General features: G+C 35.4%; 1 protein-coding gene across 2 annotated transcripts; it reads left to right on the top strand.

The window, feature by feature from the left end:
- The first annotated feature begins 322 nt into the window (after window positions 1-322).
- Window positions 323-13,669, top strand: LSM8 (LSM8 homolog, U6 small nuclear RNA associated). 2 transcript variants are annotated; one of them, XM_037836304.1, is made up of 4 exons: window positions 323-435; window positions 1,627-1,667; window positions 9,638-9,765; window positions 12,103-13,669. In XM_037836304.1, exons 1-4 carry the CDS (start codon window positions 405-407, stop codon window positions 12,191-12,193), a joined length of 291 nt encoding a protein of 96 aa, XP_037692232.1. In that variant the 5' UTR covers window positions 323-404; the 3' UTR covers window positions 12,194-13,669. The 2 variants fall into 2 exon arrangements, with proteins under 2 accessions (XP_037692232.1, XP_037692233.1); XM_037836305.1 differs by having other exon boundaries at window positions 412-480; window positions 1,620-1,667.
- Window positions 13,670-14,838: the final 1,169 nt, after the last annotated feature.

The raw sequence follows: 14,838 nt of genomic DNA, 5'->3' as shown, positions 1-14,838 counted from the left end.
ATTTTTCCTTAATATTATCCCTGCTAACTACACCACATTGCCTTTCACTTCTTGCTCTTCCCTCTACTTAGGAAACTCGTTCTCGTGCCTCCTCGTTCAGAAGGCAGCTTCTTCCTTTCTTTCGACCCCACCAATTTAAATCTCCCGCGGGTTGTGGCTCACCTATCCGCACACCCTGGAAATACACTGCGCACGCGCGAAAATTCGTCACAGGTCTTGTGCTCGGTCATAGTTGGCCCTTGAACGTTTGGCACTTTAAATTTCCTATCCGTGGCTGCTATGAATCTTCTCGCGATATTTGCTGCAGCCAGTGAGCGCGAGCCGCTGCGGGTTCCAGGCGTGCTCTTTGGACTCTACTTGTCGCCGGTCCTTTTACGTTGTTCGGAACCGCAGTGTGTAGCATCATGACGTCCGCTCTGGAGAACTACATCAACCGTATCCTCAGCTCGGCCGCCGCCGCGGGCATTAGCTATGGCCGCGGTGAGGCCCGTGTTGGCACCGGAGGGGCACCAGGGCCGAAGAGGCCCGGGATCGTGATCTGTGGGTGGTTGGGAGGCCTGGCCACTGTGGGGCCCCGGGTGCGTGTCGGAGTTTTGGATAAAGACTGAGAACGGGCCAGCTCCGCGTCCTGCCACGGGCCAAGGTATATTTTAATTGTGGCCTGGGAAAAAAAATGAACCCAATATAATTATCCCATACGTTCCTCTGTCTATACAAATATGCTATTGTTTCACCTTTACTATTCTCCTAAGGCCTGTAAGTTCAGGTTTGGGAACAAGATGACTATTTGGCCCAGCGGCGACGATGGTCTTGTAAATCCATTTACTTATTCAATCCATGTACAGGCATGGTCATTGTTCGTAAACAGCAAGAAGTTTAAAGATGATCTACAGATTGAATCTCTACCCCTTTGCCACCTGAAGGCTTAACTTCTTTGATAACAATGAAATAATGCTTGCTGTTTCGATGGATTGTTGTGAGAGGCAAATAACTTTAAAAAGCCCATGCGAACTCTTAAAGTACAAGGTATGGGTGTTACTCTTTTAAAATCTCAGGACAGAAACACCACCTTTTACTTTTATTTATAAATTAGAGACAAAGGAAAGTTTTTAATGATGCGAGCATATTAGTATGGTACCGTATGGCATTGGTTATAGCTTCCTTTCTTTTGAATTCCAGAAGCTAGGTCCTGGAAAACATACCCTTAACATGCCTGAAATAATTCAGCATTGATTAAGCAACCCAGTTTTCAGTTCAGAGATGAAGAAACAGGCCTAAAGAAAGGGGGGAATGTCTTGGTCAAATTCTTTAGTCTTAAAATTTTGTTTTAAAATTCTACTGGCAGAATTCCCCAGTTAAAAAAAAAAAAATCAGCTGCTCTGAGACAGGATGCACTGATCACATACAGAAAGGGATTCTTTTTCCTTCTTGTGTGTTTATCTCAAAGAAGGGTTTTAAAAAATTAGAAACTTAAAAATGTTTTTTGTTATGAATGAAGTGACTGCATTGAATAGTTGTATCCTAATTCAGTCACCTTTTTCCTAGTAATTCCAATCATTCCCGTATGGGATTCTAAGTTTTCAGTTTGCATTCCCTAAGAAATGCTTTCCTTGATTCAGTTTTTAGGAACTGTTGCTGTTATTACTTCTGATGGAAGAATGATTGTGGTAAGTAGGTGTTAGTCCCATTCTCTGCTTTCTTGTAGTAATTGGTTTTAAAATACTTTTTATGTGGAACTTCTGATCTCTAATGCTTAGGCACCATGGAACACCTGTATTGCAGTTTTCTTAGGATTCAGCTCTTTACCCTTATCTCTAATAAATAGCTGCTGGTCCATATTTTCTTCATTAATAATCATTGAGGGAATATTACAAAGCTTCTGTTAGGAGCTAAGATGAATAATAAGAATCTGCCCTTGGGGTGCTCCTAGTGTAGTCTGCAGATGGCTACCTGCATCTTGTACTTATTTATCTTCCTCTTCCATTTTTATTTCCTTCCACATTCAGTACTCTCACAGCTGCTATATGAATAATAATTTTGAACTTTTGTGTATGCCTCTTAGAAAGTGCTCTTTTCAGATTTAGACTCTTTGTTTAGGTCTTGTTGTTACATGGTCCTTGAATAGTCTTAGGTTACATAGCCTCTGTAGGCTGTAGGACACAATGTGATGATTGACTAGTTTTCTTTTTTCATCTTATTTGTTCTTTTGTACAGTATCCTCTTCTAATTCCATAAAAATCTTGGATTCTCTTCTTGAACTGTTCCTTGAAGACATTTCTCAGTTGTTAATTTACATCATATAACAAAGATAAAACCTTCCTATTGCTGGTACTTGTTTTTGGAATTTGATCTGAGGAATTTATCCCATGATTTTTGGTTACTGAATTATTTCCTCTTCATTTATAATTCAACCTTTTTAAAGGGTTTTAAGGTTACTAACCTTTCCCTATTTTCAAACCTTTTCTAATTTCATAGAATTTAATCCCTTATTTTCCCATTCTACAAGTTTTTTGCTTCGTTTGCTTTTTTCCTCATGATTTTTCTCAGTGATCCTAAGTGACTATTGCTAATTAAAGTACTACATTTTGCCATTTATTAAATGTCTCATGTGCCAGGCACTTTACATGTGTTACATCAGTGCACCCCTGTGAAGAATTGTTACTTATGTTCTAGGTTAGATACCAAAATCAATAAAGGTGAGTCACTTTCCCAGAGTCACAGGGATGAATAGGAGAACCAAGCCAGGATTTAAGTGGGTCTAATTCCAAAGCTGAGGCCAGTTGTCTGTGCTTGCTTCTTTTTTAAATAAACTTTATTTTTTAGAGCAGTTTTAGATTTATAGAACCTACCACCCCCCACCCCCATATACACACATACTTGTTTCCTGTATTATTAGCATCTTGCATTGCTGTGGTACATTTGTTATAATTGATTAACCAGTTTTGATACATTATTAATAACTAAGACCCACAGTTTATATTCAGGTTTGCTCTGTGTTGTACAATTCTAAGGGTTTTGACAAATGCAGAATGTCAAAGTTGGGAATAGTTTGCTGTTCTTTTTCTATTCCTTCAGGTATTTAGTTTGGTCTTTGATTTTACTTCTTCTTTTTTAATGTAAGCTTTTAGGGCTACAGATTTCCCTCTCAGCACTGCCTTTGCTGCATCCCTTAAGTTCTGATATGTTGTGTTCTCGTTTTCATTCTTCTCAAGATACTGATTCCCTTGCAATTTCTTCTTTGACCCACTGACTGTTTAAGAGAGTGTTATTTAAATAATGACAAAAATGTATGAATAATTCGAGGGATACGGGGTAAGGGATGGTTTGGGTATTCTTTTTTATTTTATTTTTTATTTTTTTTCTTCATTTTGGAGTAATGAAAATGTTTGTAAATTGATTATGGTGATGAATGCACAGCTATATGATGATACTATGACCATTGCTTGTATACTTTGGGTTGATTATATGTTGTGTGAGTATATCTCAATAAAATTGCATTTTGAAAAAAGAGTGCATTATTTAATTTCCATGCTTTGGATTATCCAGTTCTCTTCCTGTTGCTGATTTCCAGCTTCATTCCATTATGGTCAGAGAAGAAGCTTAGTATAATTGCAATCTTTTTTAATTTATTGAGGCTTGTTTGTGACCCAACATTGTGGTCTATCTCGGAGAATGATCAATCTGCACTTGAGAAGATTGTATATATTTCAGTTATGGAGGGCAATGTTCTGTTTTATGTCTGTTAGGTGGTCTAGTTCATTTATCATATTCAAGTTCTGTGTTCCCTTTCTTCTGTCTAGATATTCTATCTATTGATGACAGTGGTATATTGAAGTCTCTGATTATTGTTGTAGAAGTGTCTGTTTCTACCTTCAGTTTGCCTCATGTGTTTTGGGGCACCGTCGTTAGGTGCATAAATATTTATGATTGTTATTTCTTCTTGGTGGATTGCCCCTTTTAATATGAAGTGTCCTCCTTTGTCTCTTATAACAACTTTTGACTTAAAGTCTCTTTTGTCCAGTATTATTATAGCTATCCCAGCTCTTTTTTGGCTACTTTCTGCATGGAATATCTTTTTCTAGCCTTTCACTGTCAACTTTTTTTGTGTCTTTGGGTCTAAGGTGAATCTCTTGTAAACAGCATATAGTTGAGTCATGCTTTTTAATAAAGGATATTAAAAAGACAATGTGTGAGTATAAAGAAGAATCTGAATGTATAAAAAGACAACAAAAATTATAGGGATGAGAAGCATAATAGTAGAGATTAAAAATACACTAGATTCCACCCGTAAATTCTTCTTTCCCTTTAAAATACAAATGATGATGTCCTTTTATTTGGATGTGACAGGACCAAATGGACTGTGTAAGAGAGACAGAATTCAGAAGGCTCCGGTTTACATCTCAGTACCCCTGTGTTTTGAGTGTAGACTGAGCAAGTTAGTGTCTCTAGGCAGAAATGGATATAGACTGGGCCAGCTGAAGTCATCAGAGGGATACATTCTGCCACTGTGTCTTTTGATTGGAGAGATTAATCCATTAATAATTCAGTGTTATTACTGAAAAGGCAGTACTTACTCACTAATTTTGTCCTTTGGTTTTTATATGTCATGTTCCTTTTTGTCTTTTCCTTTTCCTTTATTGCAACCTCCTTTTCCATATAGATGATCTTTTGTTATGTATCTGACTGAATCCTTCCTCATTTCTGTTTCTGTATATTTTTAAATACTTTTTTATGATTATCTTTGGGTTCTTATTACACATCTTACATCTATAACTGACTAATTTGAAAAGATAGCAACCTAATTGAATAGCATACACATTCTCTGCTCTCATATTCCTCTGTTTTTGTCCCACTTTATATTTTGCATGTCCGTTATCAGAAAATAGGCCTCTTTCTTGTTCAATTGTATTCTGACTCTTACAGGAATTGAAGAGTGGAATTGTATATTGAGGACATAGAACTACTGGGTTTTGCATTCACCTTTTTTTTTTTACCTTTAATGATAATCTTCATTTTGTCACACTACACCAAACCACTTTCTCCTGTCTTTTGAACTTCAGGCCTCCCTTTAATAATTCTTGTAGGACACATCTCTTGTTGACAATCTCCCTCAGTTTGTGTTTATCTGTGAATATTTTAAATTGTCCCTCATTTTCTCTGACATTTTTGAGGGACAGTTTTGCCGGATAAAGAATTTTGGGCTGGAAGTTTTTGTCTTTCAGTACCTTAAATATATAATACCACTGCCTTCTTGCCTCCATGGTTTCTGAAGAGAAATCGGGATTTAGTCTAATTGAGGATGCCTTGTATGTGACAAATCATTCTCTCTTTATCTTTGTTGTTTTACATTCTGATTAGATGTGTCTCAGAGTAGTTCTGTTTGGATTGCGTTGTGCTTCTTGAATATGTGTATATATGTCTCATATAAGAGTTGGGAATTTTTTGGCCATCATTTCCTCTAATATTCTTTCTGCCCCTTTTCCCTTCTCTTTTTCTGGGACACCCATGACATATATGTTGGTGCACTTCATGCTATTACTCAAATCCCTGAGACACTGCTCAATTTTTTCTGTTATTTACTCTATCTGTTCTTCTGACCATATGATTTCAATTGTCCTGTCTTCTAGTTTGCTAATGTTTTTTCTGTCTTTTCAAATCTGTTGTTGTGTGCCTCTTAGTATATTTTTAATGCATTTTTAATTGTGAACTTGAACATATATACATAACAGTGATAACTGTCAAAGTACGATTTAACAAGTAGAGAGCAAATTTCAAAGAATGTTATGGGTTATAGTTCCACAATTTCAGTTATTTCCATTGTAAAACATAACGTATATACCAAATGGTGTTAACTTTCAAAGTACAACTCAAGAAACGGTTATATAGGTAATTTCAAAAAATGTTATGGGTTACAGTTCCAGTTTCAGTTCTTTCCTTATTGTGAAATATAGGATATATACAGAAAGGTGATAACTTTCAAAGCATAATTCAATGAATAGCTATAGAGGAAATTTCAAAGAATGTAACCTGTAACATTCTTTGAAATTTCCTCTATAGCTATTTGTTATAGGTTACAGTTCCACCATTTCAGTTATTTCCTTCTAGCTATTCTAATTCCCTAGCATGTATATAAAGTTTCAGTATTCATTACCCTTTGTTAAATCCTGTCTTGTCTATTGCTACCTCTTCCCCTTGTTTAATCACTTTCTTGATCTTCAGGGTTGTCCAGGCAGTGACTACCCTAACTTGTTCATATTGAAAGGTGGTGGCAACACTATGGGGAAGGGGGCTGTATCTGATTGTTGTTCTTAAAGAGGCTGTTTCCTTTGGGTTTTAGTATTTGTCTGGCATAGGAACACTGGTGGATTTAAATTTCTGAGAGATAAAACTTAGTGAATGAATCTTTTATAGAATTTCAGATAGACCTAGGTATTTCTGAACTACTGTTGGTAAGGGCATGGCATACTGTAGCCGTTTGGGATATCTAGCTGGAGCTTGTATAAGAGAAGCTTCTAGGATAGCCTCTCAATTCTGTTTGAGATCTCTTAGCCACAGTAACCTTATTTTGTTACCTTTCTTTTCCCCTTTTGATCAGGTAGGCATTTTCAATCCCTTGATGCCAGGGCCAGGCTCATTCCTGGGAGTTGTGTCCCATGTTGCCAGGGAGAGTCATTCCCCTGAGAGTCATGTCCCATGGCGGTGGGGGTGGGGTGGGGTGTAATTAATTTATTTGCCAAGTTGGACTTAGTGAGAGAAAGGCCACATCTGAGCAACAAAAGAGGTTTTCTGAAAGTACCTCTTAGGCATAATTATAGGAAGGCTTAGCTTCTCATTTACTGCCCTAAGTTTCACAAGAGTAAGCCTCAAGATTAAGGGACTGATTTATTAAGCAGAGGGCTCCTAATTTCACATAATACATATTCTGCCCCAAGATAAACAGTCAGTTTCTCACATTATCTTCACTTAGTTGTACAGTCATCACCACTTGTAATTTTAAATAGTTACCATAACATAAAACATCCCGGAGCTCTTTTCAGCTGCTAATTATTCATCCCTAGTATTAGTGTAGTGCTGGTAAGATATTCCTATTAAATATAGTTTATAATATTTAATGAGTAGTTTTTCCATATACCACTCTGTTATTAACTCTTTTTACCAGTGTCATACCTTATATAAGTATATCATGCTGACATTTATGTTTGTAGTGCTACTCTGGGGCGGCAGAGATAAGTTGAGCCTTCCTGGCTGACTTTATCTCTGCCACCACACCCACCTCCTAACACCAACAACCTCAAGTCACTGGCCAACTTGCCTAGCTCATTCAGGTTTCCAATCAGTGTACTGGGCTGTTCCAGAGCATTCCCAAGCAAACGCTACCCTCTCTGATGCCTTCAGCTAGCCCAGTCTATATCTACTTCTGCCCAGAGAGACTAGCTTGCCTAGTCCACACTCAAAACACAGGGGTGCTGGACGTAAACAGGAGCCTTCCAAATTGTGTCTCTCACACAGTCCATGTCCTTTCACATCCAAATAAAAGGTCACTATCATTTGTATTTTAAAAAAGAAGAATTTATGGGTGGAATCTAGTGTATTTTTCATCTCTACTATTATGCCTTTCATCCCTATAATTTATGTTATGTCTTTATACATTCAGATTCTTCTTTATACTCACACATTGTCTTTTTAATATCCTTTAACTCTACATCCATATTTTCCTTCATCTCCTTGAATTGATTAGGAGATTTATTTGAATGCCTCCAGGAGAAAATTTCCTTTTCTTTTTTCCTTCTCCTGGTATCTTGATTTATTCTGTTTGTTTTTGTACAGAACTTTCTCCCCAGACCCTATGATTTGTTTAAATTCTCTCCCTCCCTTGGTGCCCCATCTTCCTTACTCTTTTCAGTTTTGGGACTCTCCTGTCTTATAGCAGTTCAATTTAAGATCTTGGCCACTGCTTCTGAGCAACTCCCCAAGCTGTGCAGGACTGAGTGAGGGAGAGGGAGTGGACTGGTGGGTCCAGGACAAAAGTTTCCTGCCTGATATTTTCCTTTTTTTTTGATTCAGCATTTGTGAAGTCCTACCATCATTCTTAGTTCTGAGCAAGTGAGATTTGTCCTTTTATTTGCTGCATCTTTGGGGAGGTTTTTTCAGGGGATGTCTTACATCACCATGTTGGTAACATCACTCCATGCTTCCTTATTAATCAGGGGAACAATCATGTTTCTTGGTGTATGGCATTGTATACTGGTAAATAAGGGCAGTTGCAATATAAGGATAGACCAATTTTAATCTTTATCTTAACACTTCAGGAAGGCTGTTTGCTATTAACAAATATTTGCAAATTTAGGTTTCCTGTTTTTGTTCACAGGGGGTAGGCAAGTGAAAAATAATTTATTTTAATTTTATAGAAGGCACACTATATATAAATAACATCTTGATTCCTAAAGTTCAGTAATTCCTTATTTCATAGACACATGGTTCACTTGGTGGAATAGTTAAATACAAAATGAAGCCAACAGGTTATATAAGGGTGTTTGTGATAACTATTTGCTAACTAGTTTTGTATAAATACACCTAATTTTTTTCTCTTCTGAATTGTAGGCTATCATTTTCTCTTTTGTTTCATTTTGATTTTATAGATTTGGGTTTTCAGGACATCAAACAGTTAATAGTGAGCCTAAGAGATTTAATTGACCAAAACCAATATAGCTCAATGTTTTCTTCAGATACTTGAATAGTTTCTGAGTTACTTTGTTGTTCTAGGCCCATATCTTTCTTTACATAAAACCAGCCTTTTCCCAGAACACTTTGTCTGATTATTTCCATCAGGTTCTGATTGTTTTTATTACAGTCATGTTAGTATCTACCTTACTGGTTATTGGGAAGATTAGATAAGTAAACGTATGTGAGACAAAGAGAGCACTGTCTGACATATATTAAATACTCACTGTCAACTGTTACCATCAGTTGTAGTTTGTATATATTTATGGGACTTATTTATATCTCTAAAAAGTCATGTTACATTTGCTTTTTTGTAGGAGTATAGGGTTTGGTGGTCTGACTCTGGATCTAGCCTTTTATGGTTCATATCCTGTCTCTGCTACTTATTATTTATGAGACCTTGAGAGTTTACTTAACCTCAGTTTTCCTTATTTGAAATGGGGATAATTATGGTATCCACCTCAAATTAGTTGAGCTAATTTATTTAATGTGCATACTATTGCCTAGTACACTGTTACATCACTGTAGTTCCACCTTATTTATATATATTTAGATATCTTTCCCCTCAAATTTCACTTGTTTTAGGTGTGTCTTTAGAATTTTAGCTGGCCTACCTGGGCTTTTAATGCAATTTCCTTTGAAAATACTCACACTGGTATATATGTTTCCTTTGTAATTTTTAATAACTGCACTATTCATGTGTGGTGTAGTATCCTCTGCCTCCTTTACAACCAAGAACTAAGTTTTTTGCCCTGGAATACCATTGGCCATAAACAAGATATTTTCTTTTACAATGGATATATATTTAAAATAGATATTTTAATAGCGGTACCTGACAACTAAAATGATCATATGGTTGAATTTACACATTCATGTAAATCAGAGTATTTCTTTTTCTTGCATGTTTTCCTTACAGGGAACACTAAAAGGTTTTGACCAGACCATTAATTTGATTTTGGATGAAAGCCATGAACGAGTGTTCAGCTCTTCACAGGGAGTAGAACAAGTGGTACTAGGATTGTACATTGTAAGAGGTGACAATGTGTAAGTAAAATATGTTACTTTAAGGCGGGTTTAAATTATACTCTAGTTTACTGCCATGCTATATGCAGAAGAGGTTTTTCTGAAAATAACTTTCTCTTTCACCCATACATAGTTAATAGAATCATGCATTCATTTGTTTTGTAAATATGATTTTTCTTACATTATTTTTAATGTAAGTCAAAACTATATTTTTTATTTAACGTTTTTCATGAGCCAACCATACCATCTCTTTAACTTTTATCTACTGAGATTCATCTGTATTTCGAATAGTTAAGTAGCCTGCATAGGGTCCAGAATGGTCCCTGCCTTATACCAAATACATTATTAGAAAGGTTTCTTAAAATGTTCCTCCAAAATGCCCCTAAATTCCAAGGAACATAAATATACCCTGAATATGTGAGGCTAGAGTTTGAAACATTCCTCTGAAATCTGTTGTTTGAGCAATCTTAAACAATTCATGCTATATAATATAGCTATACTTATAAACAGGTATCTGTTACTTTATTTTTTTAAAAATCTTTTAGTGTAATTGGAATACTTAAGATGTGCTGTTTATCCTGTGGCCTCAATTAACATGCTACAACCATTTCAGAAGATTTATTTTAATAGTAGAAATTTTAAAGATTTCTGCTTCAATAATGTAGAGTGGTCCTGTCCAATAAAATTTTCTGCAATGATGGAAATTTTCTATATCTGCATTTTCCAGTATAGAAATTGCTAGCCATGTTGAGTACTTGAAAAGTGGCTGGTATGACTGTGGAACTGAATGTTTAATTTTATTTAATTGTAATTTTTGTTAATAGTCACATGTGGCTAGTGGCTACTAGGTAAAGAGACTTAGAAGAATATTGAGTACTCTGGTGAGTACTGTGAAGAATCAAAATCTGACTGGAAGGCAGAATGAGATATATTAGTAATCATAATTTTGGGGACAGGTAGGATTATAGAAGATGGAGGAATACTTTGTTCATGTAAGTTGCTTACCTTAAGAAAATAACATTTATGTTTGGGAAGATGAATACATTTATTTGATCTTTAAACAAAGTCAGGTGTTTATAAAATATTCTATAAACTTGATTTTTTGGTGAACTTATGAAGTAAACTGTAAGGAAAGGGAGGCAAAGCAGGTGGGACCTAGGTCCCCAGACCAGAACAACAGTGATTGTCTATATTGGGGCTCTGCATACTAATTGGTTTTTAAAAGTTTTCTCCTACATTAATTTAAACAAGCAAAAAATTTATGTGATATTTAAACCTTTGTCTTAAGACTCAGTGGTGTGCTGGAACATTGTCATGAATTTTGCATGCAGGTTGATGTCATGTTGGTAGGTTGAAATCAGCCATCGTGGGAGTATTTGCACCATGGAAATCAGTAAATGCTACAAATCAGCCCCCTTTTTTTTCTGCAGAGAACTCTTTTTTTTACCAACACATTTACCCACACTCCACAAATTTTTAAGAGTGGAATTAAGGTCTTTAACTTGTTTATATTGAGAAACATGAATATTTTGCTACAATTTAATGCAAAGTTGGACAAATTCTGTATTACAGGATTTCCCTGTAGAATGTACTCTTTATTAAAACCAAGCAATTTAAATCCAACAAATAACAACCAGTTTTATATGCAATAATGTTTCATAGATATCCTCTGGTCTGCATGATAACATTTAGTATCTAATTAGAGGGCCATGGGTTGAGTACCTAGATACCAAATACTAAAATACTTACTGCTACTATTATCTTTGTATATGAAGAACTACTTTTTTTTTTTTTTAATCTTAACATTTAAATTGTGGAAACTGAGAAATTATGAAAGGGAAACTAACATGTATAAAATCCATGGATTTAATTCATGGAAGCTATTCAAGTAATAGACAATTTTATTTGCTTATTATTTTAATATTGAGTCTGTGATTTCTTTTTATTTCCATTCTAGTCTCAGAATTGAATTGAAGTCATAGGTTTGGAAGTTGTTGTTATTATTTACCATATCTATTCCCTGTAGTTTTGGTTTTTGTACCTTATATATTCCATGTGTCTTTCTTCCTTTAAAGACTCATGATCCATTGACTATCTGCCTTTAATACTTGTTCCTATAATAATGTTGCCTTCAATATTATTTCCTTTTGAGTTTTCTGACTTAAATGTGCAGTTCACTGACTCAGGAAAATGTTTTGAGTTTCATCGTAAGTAGTTCCTTCTACTGTGCTTTCTCAGTTTTATTGGATGTTTTCAAAGAATGGTACTGTGTGCTTTCATTTGATGTAAAACACATGTAAATTTATGTCAAAAATGAGATTGCTTTAACTGAGTTTTTTTCTCTATAAATAATTACAGTGCAGTCATTGGAGAAATTGATGAAGAGACAGATTCTGCCCTTGATTTGGGGAATATTCGAGCAGAACCTCTAAACTCTGTAGCACATTGAGGAAAAACTACACACAGTGGACTTCTGTAAATCTTTGTACAGAACCTGATTATTCAGAAGAAGATTTGTGGAATTTTTATGAATGTGTAATTCTGAATTTTGACTCTGTTGATTTCATTGTAATATGATATGTAAATTAAAATATTTCTACATTTTATTGAAAAAAATGTTTTCATTTTATTTTTTTATTAAATGTGAAAATAGAATGATTATTTTGGAAACTTAGAAGAAATCAATACTTTCCAACATTTTAGTATTTATGGCATACTATAAATATTGAAAAGAGAAATATGTGTGCTATATAACTTAAGACAAATAATATCAGTAGTGCATGATTTTTAAGAGTGACATGGGAAGGTAAATGTTGTTATCTGTAGTTATCTGAATCATCAGCACTTATTGCACTACACAGATAGTGGTTTGCCAGTACTTTTAAAATTTGCCTTCTAGCACTTAGATTAAAGGTGTCAGTAAGAGTATGTTTGGTTGAGAAAAAGAAATATACAAGCAAAATTTAAATGAATAGGGGCAAAAAGTGTGGGCTTGAATTTAAGGCTGGCTAAGAAGAATAGGATTCAAAAGGAGGATATTTGTAAAATATTTGGATGCTTAACAAATTAGATATGAAAATAATTAAGCATATTGCATTTTATTAGTATTTTATCTGATAAAGTGATTTGAAAGTCTTAAAAGCCATCTTTCAATTTTTAAGAATTGGAATTTCTAGAATTAAAGGAGTTTTTTGTTATCTATAATGTGAGTAATAAACCTAAGTTTTTATTGAGGCAGTTATTGTCAACAACTTTCTGTGACTCATTGGTTCTATAAACCTGATTTCCAACAAAGCAAAGCTGATTTCTCATGAGTATGCCAGGCCTATTTGTTTATTATGTATGTGAATGAACCAATAACTAGATAATGTCCCTAACTACAAATAGGCTGCTTTCTGAAACTCCTTTGTACAGTTGGTTAATAACACTCTTAAAAAGCCACAGAAGCACTGTTAAGTTGTGTTTAGATATTCAGGTTAGTCCACAAAAATTCTCATCAACTCATGAGTAGGGGCCACAGTGTATATTTTGTGATAAGAAAGTGGAAAAATATTATTGACATCCTAGTAATTCAAATAAACTTAAAAAAATATATGTTTTTAAATGAAAGTGCTTAAAATGAGTTGGCAAACTTTTTCTGTAAATAGCCACATAGTAAATATTCTAGACTTTGAGGGACATATGGGCTCTGTGACAACAACTCAATTCTGCTATTGTAGTACAAAAAAGCCAGTACATAAAATGAATAGAAGTGGCTGTGTTCCGATAAAATTTTATTTACAAAAGAAGGCAGCAGACTGGATTTGGCCTGCAGGCTAAAGTTTGTTAACCCCTTTATTAAAATATACAAGTTCAATAAGAGATGATGGCTAGTTTGTATAAATTCTGAAAAGGGCTTCTGCATCTTTTCAGGGTTTAAAAATGGGTGTCAATATTTTTTTTAATAATTAAAACTTAGAATTTCCAGTTGACTGACATGGCAGCATAAGACTCCAGGGTACCATTCTCTCACAGTCTTTTAACTAGCAAAAACTGCCAAAGCTATCTACTTCAATACTCCAGAAAATAAAGTGTTGCACTAACTGGGTGAGTGCCAAATGAAAATGCAACTTTAGAAATGGAGAAACTTCTTGGTGACCTCGCTGGCCCCTTCCCCTGGTGCACTGTGGTGTGAGCCTGCACTCCCATTTGGTCCTTTGTCCTGTTCTGGTAGGAGCAGAGTAATCCTTATGCACAGCTGAGGTGTCTGTATGTTGGTGCCAGTCTATCATGGAAGCCAGAAAGACTAAACCAGGAAACTCTTTGATTTACCCAGCCAGAACTTCCACTGCAGGCAGGGGTGGCTTGCAGACAGTTAGAGCAGTGTAAGAAACAAGGTCAAAGCAGCCTGGGGCCAGGGGAAAATCAGTTTTGTAGGGAGAGGGGACTTTTGGATTCCGGTAACGGGAATGCATAAGGCCGTGAACAAACAAGCCCAGGACAAGATTCAGGGTAAGAAAGCAGGGAGAACCCTGCACTGCACGTCAACTGCATGCTGATCTTGATAGGAGGATAGGAGGGCTAAGCTCTGAAGGAGAGCACCAGCCAATGCAGATCCAATTTGCAAAGACTGAAAGGGTTTTTTTTTGCGTTCCGTTGTTTTTGTTAGCTCCTGGAACTCGAGGAATCTCTTTTATATCCTTACTGTATACAAACTTAAAGAACAGACAATTCAGGGACTAAATCCCAGCATTAACAGACTACAATATTAAAATATGCAAGTAAAGATTATAAGACAAAAAGAAAGTGGTGGCCCATCCAAAGGAACAAAATAGAAATTCAAAAACTATCAGTGAAGAATAACCAGACTTTGGACGTATTGGGAAAAGACTTAAACAAAAAAAAATTTGTTCAAGGAAATATAGGAAAACAGGAAGAATGAACTAACAGGTATCAGGAAAATGAATGAAAACATGAGAATCTCAATAAAGAGATGAAATGTTAAAAGGTGCCAAATAGAAATACTGGATTAAGTGAAAAATTCTGTAGTTTTTTTTTTTTTTTTTTTTTTTTTTTCCATGCATGCCTTTATTTTATTACTCATCTACCCATACA

The sequence above is a fragment of the Choloepus didactylus genome, chromosome 5 (genome assembly GCF_015220235.1).
Source record: "Choloepus didactylus isolate mChoDid1 chromosome 5, mChoDid1.pri, whole genome shotgun sequence".
Classification (NCBI taxonomy): domain Eukaryota; kingdom Metazoa; phylum Chordata; class Mammalia; order Pilosa; family Megalonychidae; genus Choloepus; species Choloepus didactylus.
This window is presented reverse-complemented; position numbering and strand designations above follow the sequence as displayed.

Bases quoted from the DNA above. Each gene is read 5' to 3' on its own strand.
- LSM8 (XM_037836304.1), top strand. From the start codon at position 405: ATGACGTCCGCTCTGGAGAACTACATCAACC. The intron at 436-1,626 runs GTATCCTCAGCT...TTCAGTTTTTAG, and splicing joins TCTGGAGAACTACATCAACC to GAACTGTTGCTGTTATTACT. The intron at 1,668-9,637 runs GTAAGTAGGTGT...TTTTCCTTACAG, and splicing joins CTGATGGAAGAATGATTGTG to GGAACACTAAAAGGTTTTGA.